At 37.9% G+C, this 21,186-nt stretch overlaps 4 protein-coding genes and 1 non-coding gene across 5 annotated transcripts; 4 read left to right on the plus strand and 1 right to left on the minus strand.

Moving 5' to 3' along the window:
• Positions 1-1,007: 1,007 nt before the first annotated feature.
• Positions 1,008-2,941, plus strand: Cbr-pqn-8 (the record flags this gene model as incomplete). The annotated part of the gene is made up of 4 exons (XM_045244205.1): positions 1,008-1,059; positions 1,694-2,724; positions 2,750-2,779; positions 2,834-2,941. The coding sequence occupies 4 exons, from the start codon at positions 1,008-1,010 to the stop codon at positions 2,939-2,941; spliced, it is 1,221 nt and encodes a 406-aa protein (XP_045094149.1).
• A 152-nt stretch (positions 2,942-3,093) lies between these two features.
• Positions 3,094-4,380, minus strand: CBG09928 (the record flags this gene model as incomplete). The annotated part of the gene is made up of 5 exons (XM_002641566.2): positions 3,094-3,235; positions 3,452-3,532; positions 3,582-3,754; positions 3,802-4,176; positions 4,222-4,380. The coding sequence occupies 5 exons, from the start codon at positions 4,378-4,380 to the stop codon at positions 3,094-3,096; spliced, it is 930 nt and encodes a 309-aa protein (XP_002641612.2).
• A 5,795-nt stretch (positions 4,381-10,175) lies between these two features.
• CBG09929 lies at positions 10,176-10,754 on the plus strand (the record flags this gene model as incomplete). Its single annotated transcript, XM_045244206.1, has 3 exons — positions 10,176-10,307; positions 10,498-10,543; positions 10,591-10,754. The coding sequence occupies 3 exons, from the start codon at positions 10,176-10,178 to the stop codon at positions 10,752-10,754; spliced, it is 342 nt and encodes a 113-aa protein (XP_045094150.1).
• Positions 10,755-14,156: 3,402 nt separating this feature from the next.
• CBG09931 lies at positions 14,157-16,296 on the plus strand (the record flags this gene model as incomplete). Its single annotated transcript, XM_002641568.1, has 5 exons — positions 14,157-14,257; positions 14,307-14,707; positions 14,996-15,042; positions 15,083-15,193; positions 16,069-16,296. The coding sequence occupies 5 exons, from the start codon at positions 14,157-14,159 to the stop codon at positions 16,294-16,296; spliced, it is 888 nt and encodes a 295-aa protein (XP_002641614.1).
• A 3,773-nt stretch (positions 16,297-20,069) lies between these two features.
• Positions 20,070-20,140, plus strand: CBG28920. The gene has a single exon. It is a non-coding gene (tRNA).
• Positions 20,141-21,186: the final 1,046 nt, after the last annotated feature.

The raw sequence follows: 21,186 nt of genomic DNA on the forward strand, positions 1-21,186 counted from the left end.
ATTTCTAATTTTTCAGGTTCTCAAATTCTCGATTCTAAACTTTTTCGAAATTCTATAAATTTTGCAAACAGGGCCGTTTCAGGTCAGCCCGGCATTTAGTAAGTGTGCAAAATTCTGAATTTTCCGATTCCTTAAACTCTGATATACCAAAATTTGGGCATTTGAGACAAACAGATTGAAACTGTTTTCTAGATTTCAAAATTAATGTTTCCTACATCTGATTTTCTAAAATTTACTAATCTCTGAACTTGCGAGTGTCTTACTTTTTCAATTTCCGGATTTTCTTACTTCCGACTTTCCGAATTCTAGGAATTCTGAATAACCAAAATATCGAATTTCGAAATTTCCTAACAGACTAAGAAAAAATAGTCCCTGGAAAAAGGACAAAACCTGTCTATAAGACAACGGGTACTGTAAGCGGGAGCCAGGAGGCTCAGCCCGGAGGGGCGCAAACCGACTGTTTTTCAAAATTCGAAATTTTCGAAATTCACAATTTTCGGAGACCAGAAAGTTTAGTAAACCTGACTTTTAGTTATCCAAAACTTCAGGAAACCGGTTCGCATACTCGGATTTCAGAACATAAAAAATCTTTTTTCAGTAGTTTGGAAATTTTGAAAATTTGGGACATCAAACATTCCTAGAAGAAAATTGATAGTATGCAAAACTTTCACAAATTTTGATGAATTCGGAAACTCGAAAATTTTTTTAATTAGAAATTCAATTGCAAGATACAGAAAGCGGAAGCCAGGAGGTTGAGCCCCCGACAGGGGGCGTAAACCGACTGGTTTTCATAATAAACATAACAATTTTTAAACTTTTTGGTTAAAACCTTCATTTGCTGAGTCACCATATGACTATGCTGACTTCCAGGTGCACAAACAATACGGGAGCTCACTGAGCACCCTCCAAATCTAAATCTAAATCGATTTATCTTTTACAAAATGAAATCTTTATTATTATTACTATGGTTATTCGAAATAGTTTCTGGAAGTTTTTGGGATTCAATAATGGGGTCATCGGCAACAACACCACAGTATAATGCGTATGCTGGTGGTGCAGGTGAGTGCAGTTTGAAACGGGAAGCTCAAACGAAATGATATTTTCTTTTAGATTTTCCAGTTCAAAAAACATAATACGAGACAGCGAGAACTTGAAAAACCATTTTTGTCCATTCATCTGATAGATACAGTACCGGTCAATGAGATATACAAAAACATATTTTTCAGTTGATTTTCAGTTTTTTAACCCATTTTCAGAAGTCTGGAGCTCAGCTGTCAAGTGTCTGATCACTTTGAAAATTCCAAGTTTTTCAGCTATTGGCCGATTTCTGAAAAACACACGGTTTTTGACGTTTTCAACACAGAAACGAGGTAAAAACGGATGTCCCTCAGAAATCGGCAAATAGCTGAACACTTGGAATTTTCAAAAAGTTGTGTGAAAGCAAAATTTTCAATCTAGTTCTGTTTTACACCCGCCAAAATTTTCGAAATCATTCAAAACTTGACAGCCGAGCTACATGCTTCTGAAAATGGTCATAATGGCCGAAAATCAACTGATAAATAATTGTTTTTGTAAATCTTATTGACCGGTACTGTATGTTAAACTTTATATTTCTTGAATTTTTAATACTACGAAATTCCACAGTAATTGAAAATTCAAATTCTGATATGTGTTGTTAGATAATGAATTTCAGGTTGTCCATCATCAGGATGTATTCCTCCTACAATAGTTCCAAAAACCTCAGGATTCTGGCCGAATGCAGATTTGCTTACTGGATTGCAAATCGAACAAAATCAACAAAATACGAATCAGAATCAAAACCAGAACCAGAACCAGAATCCGAACATAAATTCTCCACAACAAGATGCTCCAAACAATGGTCAAAATCAACCTTTGTTTCCCGGAATTTCTTCTTCCACTCCTCAACCTGTGATCTACATCGCACGTGCTGGATCCGATCAATATCGATATTCGGGGAGCTCAAATACTCAGAGTCCAATTGGAATTGGGAATGGATTGGGAATTGGAAACAATTGGAATAATGGAGGAATTGGATTTCAGAATCAGATGAACCAATTTAGTGGAAACCAGAATTCGAATCAAAATTGGAATCAGAATGGGAATCAAAATCCGTTCCAGCCAAACCAAAATCAGAATCAAAACTCGAACTTTGGAAATGCTGGATTTTTTAATAACCAGAATCAAAATTCACAAAATTCTCAAAACCAACAGCAAGGATCACAGAACTCTCTTGGATCTTCTGGCTTCATCAATAACCAAAATCAAAATCCATCATCTGGTTCTTCTTCTGGATTCTTTAATAACCAAAACAATAACCAAAACACGCAACAAGGAAACACTGGGAGTCAAGGATCCCAAAATCCATTCGCTTCTGGAAACAGTCAAGCATCTGGATTCATCCAAGGAGGACAACAGAACAACAATCCGTTCGGGAATCAAAATCAAGGATCTTCCAACCTCCCTTTCGGTCCAAATATGATGCCAAACAGTAACACTCAAATGGGTCCACAGCCATTTCAACCCAATCAGGTTGGATCTATCCGTCAATCTCCTCAGTTTCCAGAAAAGGACTGGAATTTTCAGCCCGGCAGTCAATCGGTTCATTTTGTAGGAGGTAACGGAGCCGGCAATGGAGGAGTGAGTCATAAAAAATTGGAATTTATTTTTTTGTATTTGTCCAAAATTTCAGTTGACTTCAGGAGGGTCGAATAATGTTCCAATGACAGAGGAAGCCCAGCAAATTGCTGTTCAAATACAGGTGAGATTATCAGAAGGTTTACATTTATTTGAAAAAAAAACCTTGAATTTTCAGGCAATTCGTGAAAATTTGAGCATCACACGAGACGAATCCAATTATCTGATCAGCCAATTAAAAGCCAGTCTCCCACAAGAAATTCAAAGTCAATTACAAATGTTTTGATGGACTTTTTGAACTTTTTTGTAATGAAGAGTTTATTGTAATTCACAATTGGTGAAGAATGCCATAAAAGAAGAACCGGATGAACAAAAAAAGTCTGTGCAAGAGAAAATAACCCGAAATGTTATGGAAAAAGTCTGAACTTAAAAATGGCATCAAACTGGCGGAGAAAAGTTTGGTGGTGGTGGAATTCGATAAGTTTGATATGCGTCAGATCTCATTGATGTTGGAGAGGTTACTGTAGATTTTGACATCCAATACGTGAGTGGACGCTGTTGATCCCAAGGCATGTCGTATCTGAATCTTCAGGGAAAGTTAGAATATTGATTTTCAAGAATCGAAGTTTTGCATTTTGTGAGCATATACTTTTTATACAAGTTGTTATTAATACCTACTCTTACTAGTTCTCCAAATCTTGACCACCTATACAAACAGATGGTTCAATTAGACAGTCGTCAACTACTAACAAAAGATGTAAAAGATAAGATTCGTATTGGCAGGTGCTCCCCTTACCTTGTGTCATAATCGTCGCAACGTCTGTTACATGGGATGAGACGTGGCTGAACATTCACACTCACATTTCTTCTTGATGGCCTGAATAATTATATGTATACCTTTGGAAATTATAAATTTCAGCACTTACTTTGTAGATTTCAGATAAACTACAAGCATTATAGAGAATGCCAGACATGCGAAGAAGGCGAGAGCGGCCAGAAGACAAATTCCAACTTGAAGAGATTCAGAAGTGGAAGACTTATAGAACATTCCAACAAACGAATGAATTCCAGATTCTAGTGCTGATTGTTGCAGATTTATCTGGAAAAGTTTCCGGGGTTGTACAGTAAGATGTGGTTTCAAAATACCTGTTGAGGGATCTCATTTGAAATCAAAACCTCTCGTGGATCCGGGCACCATGGGCACCTCTCAATGTGTTTCGTAACTGTAATTGTGGTTTCAAAACACTTTGCCTTCAAATGGATAGTTTTGTTTTCTGCATTTTCTGGATTCAGTTCGTAGAGGTCAACTGGAAAGATTCTGACTGCTGGTGTCTGATCACATGTTCTTGGGAATCCATAGGTAGTGTCGACTCCGATGACTTGAGCTGATAAAGAAACGTCTTCTATTCTTCCTGTAGGCCAATACGATATGAATGGAGCCACTGTGTGCTCCAGAAATTGTTCAGTGACTGGCCAACTAATAGAGACACGTTCAGATATTGGGAGCAGGTCTTTGAGAAGCTGAAAATTTGAATGACTTGTCTCATCTATGAGAAATAGACTTACTTGAAATCTAGGGTGTGAACACAAAACGGTTGTTAAACATCCTTCTTGCCATTCTATACTATCTATATCCGCTGATAGCCAGAATGGTTTGTGATTCTGAATTGTGGAATCCACTACATGAGCAAAGAGAATACAACAGAAAAAGATCCTGTTCACCATCTGAAATAGTCAAAAATGAGAGAAAACGTTCCGGAAGTTAGAAAAATAGTAAACGGAAAGAAAAATAAGTAGGTAGTTAAGACAAAAGATGGGCGAGAAAGATGATGTCTTGTTCTGCCTAGTTAGTACATGACGTTTGACGTGGCAGATTGGGTTGGTCAGATTAGAAGAGAAGGAACAGAAGGAGGGAGGCCCCAGAGGAGGGGGAGGAGTCCAGAAGGTGTTAAAGGAACTCAAAGGCAATGCCGAAGGTGTCGAATAATAGGGGGAAGGACGATGTTGGTGTGGAATTTGAGACGCTCTGGCCTTTGGGACGGTAGTGTATCAAATAGTGGAGATATGGAATAGCACATTTTGAGAATACGAGGCTGACTTGTTGAATTGCCATTCTGTGCATGATTTGGGGAAGAGTTGGGATAATGATGACTAAAATCGACCCCATTTCGCGGTCTCTCTCTCTCTCTCTCTCTCTCTCTCTCTCTCTCTTTCTCGCGGAGTCATTCTTTAGGAGATTAGTCAAGGTTCTCATGGGTTTTCGACAATAATAAACCAATTAAACATGATTCCAACGAGTGTTGACCACCTTTTTTCTCACCATCTGTTGACTATCCATCCTCACTTGCTCACGTTTCATTTTTTGCCGTTACTAATACCCCAAGCACTAAATTTTGCTAATTAGAGACCCTGTAATGCCCCTGTAATTAAGAAAAGGAATCCGAAAATGGTAGGAGGGGGGGGGGGGGCGGAATCCAGCAAGTGATAATTCCGGATTAGCTCATCAAAAAAAGAGAAAAACATGTGACAGGGGAAAGAGGAAGAATGAAAGATAACGGAAAAAAGAAGTCTATAATGCCGCGTTCAAAGTTTCAAAGTTGATTTCCAGGAGTAATCTCCTGGAAAAACGCTGTCCAAAGCTGCGATTGTTTTCCAGATTTACAGCAACAGTAAACTACTGTATCCCTCATTTTGACTGTGTTCTTCCTGTTGATTCATGTCGATTTACGGCGGGTCTCGAAGCGGAGGCCTCTGGAAAACAATGACAGCTTTGGACAGCATTTTTCCAGGAAATTACTCCTGGAAATATACTTTGAACGCGCCATAAGAATCAGATCCACAATCTAGAGGCTGAATCGGACTACCTAGTCAAACTTGAAAGTGACCGCTTCCGTTAACACCTCCCGTAGAGTTTGGAAACTGTACGGGGGTCCCACTGTCGGCAGCTCACACCTATCTCATATTTCCGTTTGTCACCTCAAAAAAAAAGAACCGAAACGTACTATCTGAAGAAAAAGAAAAGAGGAAGGAACAGGGTGAAGAAAGAAAGAAAACGTTTGGGAACGTGTGGGAAGGAAAAGAATATGCGTAAAGTTGATGCATGGGATAGGGGGAAATAAAAATCAATCAAACGGTAATCGTCTGGCTCCCACTTACAATACCCGGAAACAAATGAAAAATATTTTGACTCTTTTAAAATATAAACTATGGAACTGTGATAGAAACAACATCCGAAAGAAAACTTCTGAAATTCCCGATTCTCACCCTTGTTGTCTCAAGTCTCAAACTGATATTTTCATATTCTTCAATTGGGAATTCTAACTATCCATTTGAAAGTTCAATAATTCTGGAATTTCAACTAATCCAAAAATCTGAAGCCCGGAAATTCAGAACTTCGGAAATGTAAAAAAACCGAAATTTATAGTCTCTAACTCCGGAATTCGGGATTTCGATTTTTTCAGATAATTCAAAGTTACGAAAATTCTAAAAACGCATGGGAAAAATCATAGAAACAGAAAATTTTGGATAATCAGCAATGCAAGAAATTCGAAATTTGGAAAGTCAGAAATCCAGAAACTTAGGGATTCATGAATACGATTTCTGAATTTGAATATTCTTAACCCCCTTATTTTATAACTGTTAGGAATTTCTGATTTTCCAAAATTCAAGGTTTGAGAATTTCTGAAGTTCAAAATTTTTTGCGTTTTCAAAATCAGAAATCCGGAGATTTCAGGTTCATTGTTCAGAAGTTCAAAAATTTGAAAATTCTCATGCTCTTGGAATTCGAAGTCCGGATTTTAGAAAACCTTTTAACCAAATTTTTTTCATAATCTCAACAATTTATATTTTGCGAAATTCGTAAATTCAGAAATTAAGGTCCAGAGGTTTAAATTTTTTCAAATTCAAACAATCCTGAAAGCACGTTTTTTCATCATTTTCATTTTTTTAGCCATTCCAGTTTTTTCCATTCCCTTCAAACATCAAAACCCATACTGAAAACTATTTTTAGACGAGAATGACGTGAAAATTAGTTCAATAATTTTCTGAAGATTTGTATTGGAAAAGAAGAAAAACGTCTCCAGAAGAGATCAAAAGCAATATTTCGAAAATAGAAAAGATCGGGCAAAAACTAATAAAAATTTCCTATTCATCTGTCCAAATTCCAGCTCAAACGGTTAACGTTGAGTGGGTGAACAGTAACGCTACATACATTCTCACATACAGAATTTGGTGTTTGTCATTAGTAATGATGGAGGTGAAAATAAGAAAAAAAGTTTTCATACGAATTGGTATCCGTTATTTTCTTAGAAAGTATGGAACATGCTAGAAACAGTAGGTTTCTATTGTTTTTTTTCCAGTTTCTGTTTCTAGAAGGTTATCGTAATCACTCTACTAGAGGGCCACCCGAATTTTTAACTTTCAGCCCATATATCTAATTTCACGTAACAGATATCAAAAAGATATTAACTGACAATTTTTTTGATAATATGATAAAAATTTTGTTAGTTCACCACTTTCCGATATCTTTTACGAGATATATGGGCTCATAGTAGACGGTTTGAAATCGTAAAATTTGTCAAGCTCCTCTTGTGGCTCCAACTTTTCATTATACTCCACTCACAATGATTCCAAAAATCAAGTCACCAGTCTCACCAAAATACGCATTTTTAGGTTCTACGACAAATAAAACTTGCGACGCGGTAACTTCGCCATCCTCTCCCATTTCGACTCGATTAAAATCTAATCTCAATTTTTTCACTTTTTGAGAAAAAGAGTCTCGACCTCACCGCTTGAAATTCACAAACGAAGCGAATGAGAAGACAAAAGATACCGATCTTTTGAGGAGAAGTGAATCAAATGAAAAATCAGAAGGAGGAAAAGAGGAAGAAGAGGTTCATTCAAAGTGATTGAAGGATGGATGGGGGCAGTATTGGAACGAGATGGGTGATACGGAATGCCTTTGGGAGTTTTCGAGGATTTAATTAGCTTATTTGAAAGAGTTGGGTTGGTAGCGTGAAGGTGAGTGAATCACAAAAAATTCCGAGGGATGCCATTGAGCTTATAGACCAATTTCACCCAGTAATTAGGCTGTTTAGAGGTAATTTGGAAAAATCCGAGAAAACGTTTGAATATCCGAGACGGCCTTGGGGTTCGAACTGCAGTGGTATACTGTTGCGCTTTAATGAATAAGTAACATGGCGAAGTTTTAGGCCCGTGACAAATTAACTTTTTAAGTGGAAAATCAACTAAAAATTGCAAGAAATTTGAATTTCAAACGATCTAAAAGTTTGGCACGTAAATTTCTCAATACAACGCAACCGTAGATGTGGGCAATAGTAATGACCAAAAATGGCCCTCGTTTTATTTTTGAGCCGAAAATGCATGACAACTTCGGTTTGCTTCGAGAATGGCAAAAACTAGGGCGTTTTAAAAGTTAAAGAGGGTTTGGGCAAGTTGTCTACCTACTGGACAGTTTTCGTTATTCTATTATGCAATGAGTCTCAACAGGTACATAATTCCAACATACTGTACTATCAGATTACATCTCTCGAGTACCCCATTAGTACCATATGAGTACTGCTAGGTCCGGATACATTAAGTATTGTATGACTCCGTCAGAGATCGTAATAAGAAAAACATCATCTGTTGCTATTCTTCGGGGAACACCATCTACTACACAGCTCTTACCGCCTTTCCTCCTCTCTCCACAATCGTCATCATAATTTTTGCGTGTCTTCTTTTTCCCTAATTGGAGTCATTTGTTTGTGTTTCTCGCAGCTGGTGGTCTATTGGCAGGTGCCGACAGTATTGTCCTTTCTTAGTGGGAGATTCCATTGAAGAGAGGGCACAAATGATGACACAAGGTCGACTTGTGGATTAGGAGGACTACTTAAAAGTAAATATAGCAAAAGAGAAGAGAGCAGAAAAAAAGTTTGAAATCTTTTGAAAGAAGAGCCCATATGACACTAATTATGCTATACGGAAGGAAGAGGAGAAACCACCATGCTTTGGTTTCTTGGTGGTACATTTAGAAATGAAAAGAAGATGTAGAAAGTCTACTAGAAACAACCTTGAAAATCTCAGCAAACAATTTTCATCTGTTGGCATAGGCAAATTTTTATCACCTGTTGTAAACTCGGCTACCAAGGACTTGTTACCGGAATTAAGAAACCATAAAACTGGAAGAGGGTGGATAAAGAGACGCAGAAAGATTACTTGGCTTTGGTCGACTGTTTTAAATATTTATAAAAAGATTCTCTGACGCAGCCACTTAATTTGAATTCACCCATCCGACCCACTTGAGAGCAGGTGAAAAAGATCACAAAATCTTTGCATCAAGAATAAGGATTAAGACAGCCGAGTGCCACTAAAGCTGATCGGCTCAGTGAGCACCGGACGGAAGGAAAAAGAGATTGAATTTGGATTGATGACACAGAAATTTCAACAATGAAGAAAACTATACGACAAAGTTCTTCTTCTTTTCCACCCCTACTACCAAGAAAATGAGACGAAAAACGAGCCATAATCACATTTAGTTCCGCTTTCGGCGATTTATTTCTGGTGGAAAGGGGAGGAAACAAGAAGAGACTCTTTGTCTTTGTTGAAAAAGAAAAATGTACAAAACTTGAGAAGATGGGTTCGTCTTTAGTTATTTTTTTGGGAGAGAGAGACACTTATTACGAATTTGAAGAGCTTTTGAATAGTTGAACAGAGTAATTGAATCAGGATGGATGGGACTAAACAATGAGAAGGAAGATGTTTGTTGGGGAAGAGAACAGGGTCAAAGTTCTTTTTGCAGAAATTATTAAAATGCTAAATGGAATTTTCAGAATGGAATCATATTTTTAAAGGGGACTCTGGCCAAAAATTTGTTTGTATCAATTTATTGCACTTAAATGATTCTAAAGCTATGCATTTTCATAATACATATTCGGGAAATTAAATACTACGGAATTTAGAATTTAAAAAAATTTAGTCCTCTTGATATTCGGAAAAAAGTCCATCTTGATATTCTGAAACTCGGGGAATTCGGAAATTCATGAGATCTTGAAGTTCAAAATTTTAAAATTTTTTGAATTTGGCGAACTCGAAATCTTAGAAATTCAGAAATTTGTAAATTCAGATCTCCTGAAATCAAGAAATTCGGAAATTCCGAGAGTTTAAAATTCTCTAATCAGGAATTTGAGGTAAGATACAGTAAGCCAGAACCAGAGAGGTGAGGCACCGGCAGAAGACGTAAACCGACTGGTCTGAGATCTATGCGTTTTCAATGTTTCTGTTTTAAATGAAAATCTCGAAGTCATCATCTCTATTTTCATGACTCAATGTCACAAAAAGCTCCAGTTATTAATGAGTAATATTTTCCGTTTTCACATATTTCCTCTTCATTCCCTTTCGAAATTTTCCAGTTTCATTGTTATACTTTTGTCACCAAAGATTTCAAAAATTAACATAACAATTGATCATCCTGAAAACGTTTTCATCACATTCCCCCATCATTCTGTCCCAAATTTTCAAGTATGAAAATAATTCAGTTATTCCTTCTTCTGACTATTTTTTCGGGTTTAGTGGTGAGCTTGACTTCAAACTCAAATCGTAATAAAAATAGATTCTCAGGAAGCCCATTCTTCCATGGAATGTACAAAAAATTTGTTCAAAGAGACCATTGAGGAAATGACAGGCTTCACGGATACCCAATTGGATACTCTCAAAAATCTCTCTCCGCATACGAGAAGAAAACTGAAATCTGCCATTATGGGTGAAGCTCTCTTCTTAGATAATTAGTCTATAAGAATTTGCTGATTTTCAGATGCTCTGGACTCCATGGGTCTTCTTTTGGAGATGTCCATAGCCCCTTCGTTTTCAATGAGCACTCTACCAATTTATCGTAAGTCAAGCAACCATGTCATCTTTAACTGACAGGTTTCTATTCAGTTCTTCGTGCCCAGCATTTGATGAATCTTCTCACTAAAGACATGGAGAATCTGAAGCCGGAATCGGAGAGCATGAATGATTCATTTGAAGTATTTAAACAAGGGCTCGCTGCAGTAGTCAGTAATATCCCAGCCAAAGTTATGAGATGTATTCAACCAGAATAAATAAATAAATTTTTATTTTTATCAATAAAATTCAAGTCAAATAATTCTCCATTTTCCATCCACCATCTTCATCTCCTTATAGTTATTTTCGTTCATTTTTACTTCGTTCCAACATTCTTCTTTAGGATCGCATACCGTACCAATTGGACAGGAACCATACACACATTTCATTGGAAACAGTCGTTTTGTCTCGTACTGTCCAAACCATAAATCGACGACTACACATTTAGCAGAGTCCACATGACGACAGTATCTGACATATGGAATCGAGGAAGCGGAGATAATCGAAATGAGGAGGAAGAGGAGAATCTGGAAAAATATAGTGGTAATTCGGAAGGAGATCATGAACAACTTGCCTTTGAGTATTGCATTTTCGAGAAATTTTGATTGAAGAGAAACAATAAATATGGAAATGAATATAATTTATTGGGAACTGATTAAAAGTTACCAACTTTACAAAAAATGTTGAATAGGAAAATAGTTTCGAAAAAAAGGTCAAATTCATTCATCTAAAAAGGGGACACCAACCAAAATTTTTATTTCATTAATTTGTTTGAAAACCCATACTTATAATCTTCCTTATATATAAAACGATACATACGTCTGTCCTGATGAAAGTCTGTGGACTTTTGAAAAACTTGAAAAATAAATATAGATTTACGTGACCCTTTAAGAAAAAGTGAGAAGTGGAGGGATGAAACAGTAAAAAATAAGTCAAATCGCGCCGATGGCGCACCAGCTTGCTGGTGAATAAATGAAGTTGCGTCTTTTTCTCTCTCGGTCTGTCCGCACACGTTGAAAAAGTTTGAGTAACACAGGTGATTCGCTTAAACTTTTGTCTGATTCGCGAACGGATCCGTTTGTCCATCATTCGCAATCGGCTCGGATACGGAGTTCGCGAACGGACAGAATACGGAGAAATACGAAATAATGTGCTGTGGTTTTCTGAAAACGGGTCGCGTGCGGTCCGTATACGGTTCCTATTTCAACCGCGCGCGAACGCTGAGCGTCCGTAACGGATTGTTCGCGAATCACCTGTGAAGCAACAAAAAAGAAAATAATAATATAAAAATCTAAAAATGGGTGGCATCTTTCAACTCCCATAGCGCCAAACTTCCTTTTTAAAAATTTTCAGGGATTTTGATTTTTGTGAATCCCAGTGCTTTTCGGAAACCTCTTTTAATGACTTTTATCGAATTAAACTTTTTCTGATAGATAGAAAAAACCTTGATGATTTTCAATTTTCTAAAACTTTCATCTAATATTTTTATCCTCTTTTGGTCCCGCGACTGAGCAAATCTACCAATGTAGACTAGTACACAGCTGGACTTCAGTATCTAAGCTTTCGCTTCGACACCTTGTCTCTTTTCGGTAGCTCTTTCTCTTTTTTACCTTACTAATATCCTAAGACTTGAAGCATCACGACTATCCTTGAAGTGTAGCTGTCGAAACTCCAATTGCTCATGAATCTTCTTGGCTGGCTGTTGACTGGGTAGTCCTGACGACTTCTGATTCCTTGGACGTTGTGGCACGAATCAGTGTGGTTGCATCTTGCACACTATTTCTTGACTGGCTGGGTTCGACATTCCTGAGGGTCCGATGACGTGGTTCGGATGTGCTTGGAGTCGGCCCTTCCCTCTGCGCGAAGGGAATTTCTTCTGAAGACGTCCTCTATCGGGTTTCTTGGTCGTCGATCAGTTGTATGACGTTAACTGATGTTACGGCGACTTCTGGAGTCCGAGATGCACAACTGTTGTATCCATTCGTCAGAATTCTTTTGCAAGAACTTCCGAACTTCTACTACCTTCATCAGCAAATTCCTAAGCCTTAAAAGCTTCGCACTGCGCTCGGGCTTAGTACTTCGCCTCATCATGGTAACAGTTTGCTTGACTTGAGTTGACGATCAGCTTGGCAGATGACGTGACTGGAATGTCCCTGCCGTTGGCTTGATCTTCTCCTCTTGGTGACAGCATCCTGGCCGAATGTCGTTGATTCCGGAATTCCAACTTTCGCTGAAACTCCTGTTGCCGATCCGTTGACGTGACTGTGTTGTCCATTGGTCAATCTGACTTGATTGGCACGTCTTCTGGACTTCTGGAACTTGACGAGTCATCTTGACTTGTGTCTTGGGTCCTTCTACTTCTTTGGAGCTTCTGTCCAACTGGCGAGCTTTCATCTTGACGAAGATCCGTATGACATTTGGAGACCATCTTCTTCCAACCTACAGCCATGTAGGAAGGTTGCTCCTTCCCTGCTCCCCCTTCTTGTCACCCCTATTCACTAACTTCTACTGTATCCCTCTGAGACCTCTATTGCCCAGCGAGTGTCAATAAACACGTTGTGAACCAATCCACTGTTAACTACCATCTCAACGGAAGGAGCCAAAGGTTGCATAGCAGTCACAGTTCGCTAGGAGTGTGGGCTCATCACTCCTCAATCCCTAACCGCGACAAGTTTCGAGTTTAATTAAGAAGTTCCAGATATTTTTTGGGTGAATTGAGGTCAAGTGAACATAAAGTCTATGTGGGAAGTGTGATAAGACAATGTTTGAGCCACTCTGAATGTCTCCTGACCTTGTCAATGGGGAAATGAAAAGTAAATAGATTTGTGATAACGGTGTCGATGCCAGAATGTTCAAAATCCTTGCCTCAAATCGTAGCAACAATAAACGGTAGACAAAAAATCACTTTCAAATATTCACACAACAGAAACCTGATAGAAAATGAATGGGCGTTTATGGTTCATATGGTTTACGAAACTAACAAAGACTTTCAGATTATGGATGAACTCAAAAAACTAAGAAATTGATATTTCGAGCCACGATGGTCAACAAATTATTGATAATCTGTATCCAAAAACGTGATTTTCAGAATTTCGGTCAGAAGAAAATTTTTCTGGGTCATGCTATCAACTCCAAGTTTTTCGAAGTACCATTTCTCAAGAAAGGCTACAACTTCCATGTCGGCACCTTTTTATGAAACTTGACCTAAATAGGGGTTCCAGTGAAACTTCAGGGTGGAACAATGATTATGTGGACCAGTGTATTTCGTTTACCTGTTATTGTTAGAAATAGATCCTGGATTGCACTGTGCGTTTATGAATGCAGGTATGAAAAAAGAAGGCAAGGCATGCTTTCCACATCTCTAAAAGATGAAGAATGGACTTAGAACACTTCCCTGTTCTTTTATACATATGCTGTTATCTAGAAAATTAACTCGTGGAATTGTTCATCATCCCCTTGTGACTTGTCAGAATCTGCAAAATGGGAAGGATTCGTATTAAGCATTATGATCGTGGGTTCTTTTTTTACTGATAAGACGGATGTAACATCTCTGATTCAAAAGAACAGGACATAAAATTTTGTATAAAAGCTCACCTATCAGTACTTCACTCCTTATCATGATGTTCGCCAAAACTCTTCCTCTCCTTTTGTTTTCTCTTTTATTTCTGCAGATTGATGCACAATGTGGAACAGGAGCAATATATGTTCAGCAGATGAACAAGTAAGGACTACGACACACAATACTGAATATATACTTTTTAGTTTTTTAGATGTCTCCAATTTTATTCCTCGGCGGTGAACTATGCAACTGCCGAGTCGGTATGTTCTACTTTGAATGGTCACATGGTGTCTGTTCACAATATGAATGAAAATACATATTTGGCTCAACAAGCTTCTCAACTCATCTATAAAAATGGTCCTGTGTGGTTGGGAGCAAAAACTATGTCCTCCATAGTCACGGATCCCACAAGCTGGAAATGGGAAGATGGTTCACCATTTGACTTCCAAAACTATAAAATTGGACAGCCCAGTTCATTGGGAACTTCTGCATGTATGCAATTTTTCGCCAACGATGGACAATGGCTGACTGCAACTTGTACCGACTCTTCTCCGTTTATTTGTGCTTCTGATCCACCTCTCTCATCAACAACAGCTTGTCCACCTTCTCAAGGTTTGCTATGAAATACACTATTTCTTGTTTATCAAAAGTTCGATGCCCGCATGGATATGTCTGGTTCGCCGCAACAAACTACTGCTACAAAGTTTAAAATAAATTAGTTACAGATGACATTAAAGGAGTTTCAGACTGTTATTGAACAAGCATCTTTCTACGGAGCCGATAATGCCTGCCAACGAGATGGAGCACGACTAGCATCTATTCATTCTGCATTTGAAAACGACTTTCTCGCTTGTTAGTACTAGCCTATGATTTCAAAGAATCATGGATTTTTTCTTTCAGCTATTTCGAATACAGGAATCAAAGTTGATTACACAAAAAATTTGAACGTTCGTTAACATTTTATTTTTTAATTCAATTAATTTTCAGATCTGGATTGGCCTTTACTATAGTGATGGATACTGGAAATGGATTGATGGAACACCCGCTGATTACGCGAACTGGGCAAGTCGGGAGCCAAATAATGTGACTTACGGAATGGTAGTGTTTGGATCAATTCGAAAATGATAAAATATATCATTTCCAGTTCATGCCTGACCCATCTAATAAAGGCAACTACAACCCAAATAGAGGCAAATTATTAGATTATTAATGCAGTTTTCATTTTCAGTAAATATTCGAGCATGACATTTTTTGTAGCATTAAAATATCAAATTCCAAACGATTGAAAGAATTATACCTGGAAGTAACCCGTATTTCGAAGGTGATGTGCGGTGAATTGTTTGATTCTTAATTTTAAAAAGTGTGTAGAGCCGCACAAAAACAAAGAAAAAATTCAAAATGAATTCTTAAAATGCAAAAAACCTGCATCGAAAAAGCAAATTGGTATATTGTGACTGGCAGCCGGATGTGTTCTAGTACCCGGCCAGCGCGCCCATTTCGTATTCGAACTTTTCAGTTTTTTTTTTGCTTTCCAGAAAGTTTTCTTGGGAAATTTGAACTTTTCTCTGGAATTTCCACAAAAAACTGTTTTTGACAAGGGTAAAAATCGAACGATTTCGTAAGAAAACGGTTGCAATTCTGAAAACCCCTGAAAAATTCAAATACGAAACTTCCGCGCGCTGGCCGGGGACTAGAAAACTCACACTCGGCCGCCAGCCACCGGATTCCACTTCGCTTTTCCGATACTGCTTCTCTCATTTTAGGATTTTTTTTTCAATTGTTCCTAATTTTTTGTGTGAATCTACATAGATTTTATAAAATATTCACCACACACCACCTTTGAATAGTATGATTAGCCATACATGTCTTTGAGAAACGAAATCAGTCCAACTATTTTAGCTCTCATTCACTTGTCTATCTATCCCCATCATTTTCTCATCAGCCCGATTTTCATTTATTTCCTTCCCCTCAAGTCTCATAAAATCGTGTTTCTGATCAGTCCACCATCGGGAGTCAAATGGGTGCCTTCTCAATTCCTAGCTTCTTTTTCTTCTTCTCCAATGTGTGCACCTGACAAGGCCAATAATTCATCCGGGAATCGAAAAAACATCGATCGTAAATCGAGTGTGGACGAGGTGGTTGGGAAGGGAAAACGAAAGGATGACAGCTGTTGTCAGAAGAAGAATCGGATACCGCTTTGAAGTCCCGCATCAAGATGCTCCGCGCACTTTTTTGTGATGAGATGAGCCCACCCCAAAGTTTACATCTTTATGTCGTTGAGGTGACTGCCTGGACATTGATAGATTACTTTTCTTTTGGAACATGTTTTCTATAACTTGATAACTTTTTGTTATTACCGTATTCTCAGTTTTTAGAGCCCAAAAGTTTTTCAAGAAATTTTCACCGTATCCTTTTTCTACTGATGAGCAGTGCTCCCATAATAACCAGAACACAAACACCAGCTTTTGGCAACAATTCCTCCGTCATTTGTTTGTCAATGTACAGTTTTAACAATTACTGATGAGCCATCTGTTGGTACTAAACTCGTACCATAGAAAAAAATCGACACAAAAAAGACATAAATTTAAAATTCATGATATCGTGTTCGGTTTTTTGGTGCTATTCGTTTCCCCTCTTCGAATGGATTTTCATGAATTCCTAACTCTTCTCCCTCGTTTTTCTATTTCCTTTTCGGAAACTTCAAAATGTTCCATGTGTCCACTTGGAACATGAATTTCCTAGTTTTGTCTAATAATCCCCCACCAGTAATTTGTCATTTTTCGCCAATGGATTACTCAATGCAAAACGAAAAGAAAAGACATGGGGACGAGGACATCGCCGCAAAAAAGAAAAGGATTTGTGGAGAGAAGACACTGATCGATGAGTTTTTGAACCGATTACCGTACAATATTTCTCTCGAAATATGGACAGAAAATGAAAAATGTGATGTTTGAGTGACAAGTCTACTCATTGTTTCGTTTTTAAAAACGAACTTCTAGAACAACAGAAAGTATTATTCTGGTGCAAAAAAAATGGAACTGTGAAAGAGAAACGCCGGTGGCCGTGGCCGAAGATCCCAACGCAACAACTACTGTAACCTGAAAATATTTTTACTTTCAGGATTAATTTTCTCGTAGACAATTGGGTTCAAGCCAAGGGTCAGAAATCGCGCCCCAGTGAACGTGAGATTTTAGAAAAAAATCGCTGCTGAATTATGTGGCTGAGGATCAAACTTTTAAACGGCTACGACCATTGGTGTTTCTCTCCCCCAGCTCCAATTTTTTATACTAGTGGGATTGAAGAAAGTTCGACTCCACGTCATTTCGAAACCGTGGTAGTACAGGCGAATGAGTAAATTTCAGACTACAAAAATTTTAAGGGTTGTCAAATATGCTTGTTCTGATAGAACATATTCTGAAATTTGAAAAAATCCCAACTTTGATTTAAAATTTTTAATTTGTTCCAGTTTCAGGATGCGTTCTATCAGAACTAGCATACCGTAAACACTCTAATAGAACGCTACCCGGACCCTCAACTTTGAGCCTATATATCTCACTTCTTTTGAAAGATATCCACAAGTTGACAACTAATAAAATGTTCATCATGATATCAGCAACATTTTATTATATTAGTCAATTACTTTCTGATATCTCTCACAGAAAATGTGATACATGGGCTCAAATTTGACGATTCGGGTGTCGTTTTATTAGAGTGTTTACGATATTTGAAAGCCCTAAGACTGTGTCCCGAATTACCGCGGTCTCGAAGTGTCGCAGTTTCGAAGTGAAGTGGAGCTGAAAAATTCTTGCCTTACTTTATGAATCCTTGGAACTAATGAACGTTTACTATTTTTGCTTGCTCATAAAATATTCATCCGTTCTATTTTTTACCCTCAGGCTCTCGAATGCCTTCCAAAGAGTTCCATTTTTTTTTCTCCCAAAATTTTTGCTATCCTCCCTTACTTTCTGAAATGTAAAGTGTGGGAAAAATCATTCTCTTTCCTCACAGAGATGTATTGTTTGTTAGAAATCGCGAATAAAATGAATCATCCAGAAGAAGAAGGGAAAAATACCAAATATTTATTGGTTCGATTCGTTACGGGGATGGATGGATGGTGGTGCATAAAATGATATAAACTAATAGAAATAGTGTAGGAGAGTGAAGAGAGCGCAGAGAACTCGTGATTTTAAGAGTTTCGTTTGAATTTATTATTCTTTCTGACCCGGTTGACAGTATACTTTATAAAGTGGGAACATCTTGGTATAGCCAATTATTAATAGACTTCGTAGAATTCATGACTGGCAGAACTCGTAATTGAATCAAGCGGATCGTCTAAAGACTAACTAGAAAATTGCGGTATATAAAAGAACGTAAGTCATTCGGGAATTCTTTGAAACCCTTGTAAACAGAACTACCGTACTTCCATCCTTTTCTTCCCGTACTTATTTCAAAAGGCCCTATCTGCATTAAACCTTGATCCATTCCTTCCCAGTCACCTACTTTTCTGTCGTTCTTTCTTTTTTTGTTCATCCCTATTTTAGTACATTCTTTGTTATGATTCAGTATGCAAAGCACGACGATCATCTCGGATGACAAAACCAACAAAAGCGGAAGGAGAAATCTATCTGAGAAAGGAAATGGCACAAAAAATCTGACACCTTACCATTCGTTGTTTTTCTTTTTTCTTCTTACCCCCTTTCTTTCGTCATTCTTCTGGAATGTTTGTCTAAAGAAAACGGGACCTCTTTGGTTTTTGAATACAAAATGAGGTGGTCCTCTCTCTCTCTCTCTCTTTTTCTCGTATCAATTACTTGTCTGGTAGGTGAAGAGGAAGGGAGAGATGCCATTCGTATAGGTGTCATAGGTAAACTATTCTCATCTTTCAAAGCTTTTCATTACTTTTTTCCCCATTGAGACTTTTTGTTTAGTTTGTTTGGTTAAGAGGATTTCCGAATGAGATTTATGTACTTTTGGACAAGACTTTTTTCTGAATTATTGAAAACTTTGTAGGATTCGTTTTATATTGGTAACTTTCCGACTACCATAGACTTGAATTTAGGCTAGTTAGAAAAATTTTTAGTTTGCTGACTAGTTTTGAATACCGTAAAACCTGTAATAGAAGGGCACCCACACTGACAAGTTTGAGATTAACTATCTTAATTCCTAGACAAGGTATCAAAAATGTGTTAACTCAAAAAAAAACCTTTGATATTATGATAAACAATTCATCAGTTGATAACTTTCGAATATCTTTGAAAAGAGCCAAGATAAATTGGCTCAAGTTTTGAAGTTGGAGGGTCCTTCCATTACAAGGTTTACGGTACGTATTTTCAAACTTGTTAGAATTTTGGCACATTCTCTCAATGTTATCAAAAACGGGACAGTCCTTCGCCACGAAAAAGCGACTATTTGTCATTTATCTTCTTCAATGCCCCCAAGTAAATTATAATCATCCATCACATGTTTTCTAGTCATTAACGAGCTTGTGGCTCTCCAGCCAGCTATTAGTGATAAATACAACAACCAAAAACCCACCCTTTTCGCAAAAAAAAGCTTTTCGGATCCCTAACACAACATTTGAATCCTCATTCTCCTTTCATCCTTGAATTTGAATGTTCAGGGGCCGCCCGTTCTTTGTTCTTCTTCTTCTCACCAAATAAATGAAGATAAATGAGAATGAATGTGTACGATGCACCATGTTCACAAGGACGAACCCTCACTTTTCTTCTCCATTTCGGACCATCGTAAATGACTGTAATTTATCATTATCATGGGATATCACTAATCAGATTATCTCTTTCTTCTCTTCTTTTTTCTACCAGTGCGAGAGTCAATTAATCTTCATTCCTACTTGGTTTCTTCTCCGAAAGGTGACCAGTATATTCATTTTTCTCCTTACTTGTTCTTCTACTCTCCACTTGTTGGCTGGCGCCAGTCTACCATGCATTCAACTAGTCAAACCCTTTATTTCATCGCATCGGTGGTTCAGTGGTAGAATGCTCGCCTGCCACGCGGGCGGCCCGGGTTCGATTCCCGGTCGATGCAATCTTTTTAAATAACTTTTTCATGTGTGTCCAAAGACTCAAATATTCTTGTTGTTGTTCTCGTTCTAATATCCCTAATTTCCGGATGAGTGAGAATGACACTCTCGGGTTGAACCCGAGAAATCTCGTCTTACATGGTATGGCAGACGGGTGGATGTCAACAAATGGCCTATAAATCGTTGAGTTATTGCAGTCTCCACTGTTTGGCGGTGGTGGACACCGCCCAACAGAAAGCTTTATAGTCCCACTGGACCCTATAATTATATTTCCGTTCACTTATGTCAAGTCTAAAATGTTTCCTTTTCATTTGATTATCCCTTCTTTCTTTCCAAGAATTTTCCCTCATTCTCTTCTTTTCTTGTGGTTTTTTTTCTGTCGAATCCCATCGAACAGCTCATTAAATCTCTGACCGTTTAGATGTGGAGGTATTCTTCTATTCATGTCGTTTGGGGATAACCTTGCACATTTCCAAATGAATAGCCATACAAAAAGATAGAAAATCTCCTCACGGAATGTACTAAATCGGTAATCGAATAGCTTGTCGAGAGAAAGGAAGGACAATGTTCATGACATTGACAACGGCTGTTTTTCAAATTCCTTTTTTTTTCGAACCAGACAACAGGTGTGAATTACCGTAGAATTGAATTCTGGTTGATGCTGTCCGTTCTGAAAAGCTTTTTTGAGAAATCAGGGCCCGTCCCGGCCAGCGATTTGTCCTGCCGGGCCCGGTCCGACCCGGTCTGGGTATTCGAAATTTAAAAAAATTGTTTCTGAAAAAATATTGCTAAAAACCGGGAAATATTGCTAAAAAACTAGTCCTGCCCTTTGCAAGTATGCTGAAAGGTTCAACTCTGACATATGACAACCATCCATCATAATAATGGGGACTTGTTAGGTAATATTAGCAATCTGTATAATATTTCCATGTTTGCCACGTTCCCGTCACAATACAGTAACCAGACTTTTTCTATGTTAGCAAATAGTTATGCAACCAACTTTTGAGTTCGTCTGCAATTAACAAAACGTTCTGCTCCACTCATTCTCGTT

Source organism: Caenorhabditis briggsae, assembly GCF_000004555.2.
Source record: "Caenorhabditis briggsae complete genome, chrIII, whole genome shotgun sequence".
NCBI lineage: Eukaryota > Metazoa > Nematoda > Chromadorea > Rhabditida > Rhabditidae > Caenorhabditis > Caenorhabditis briggsae.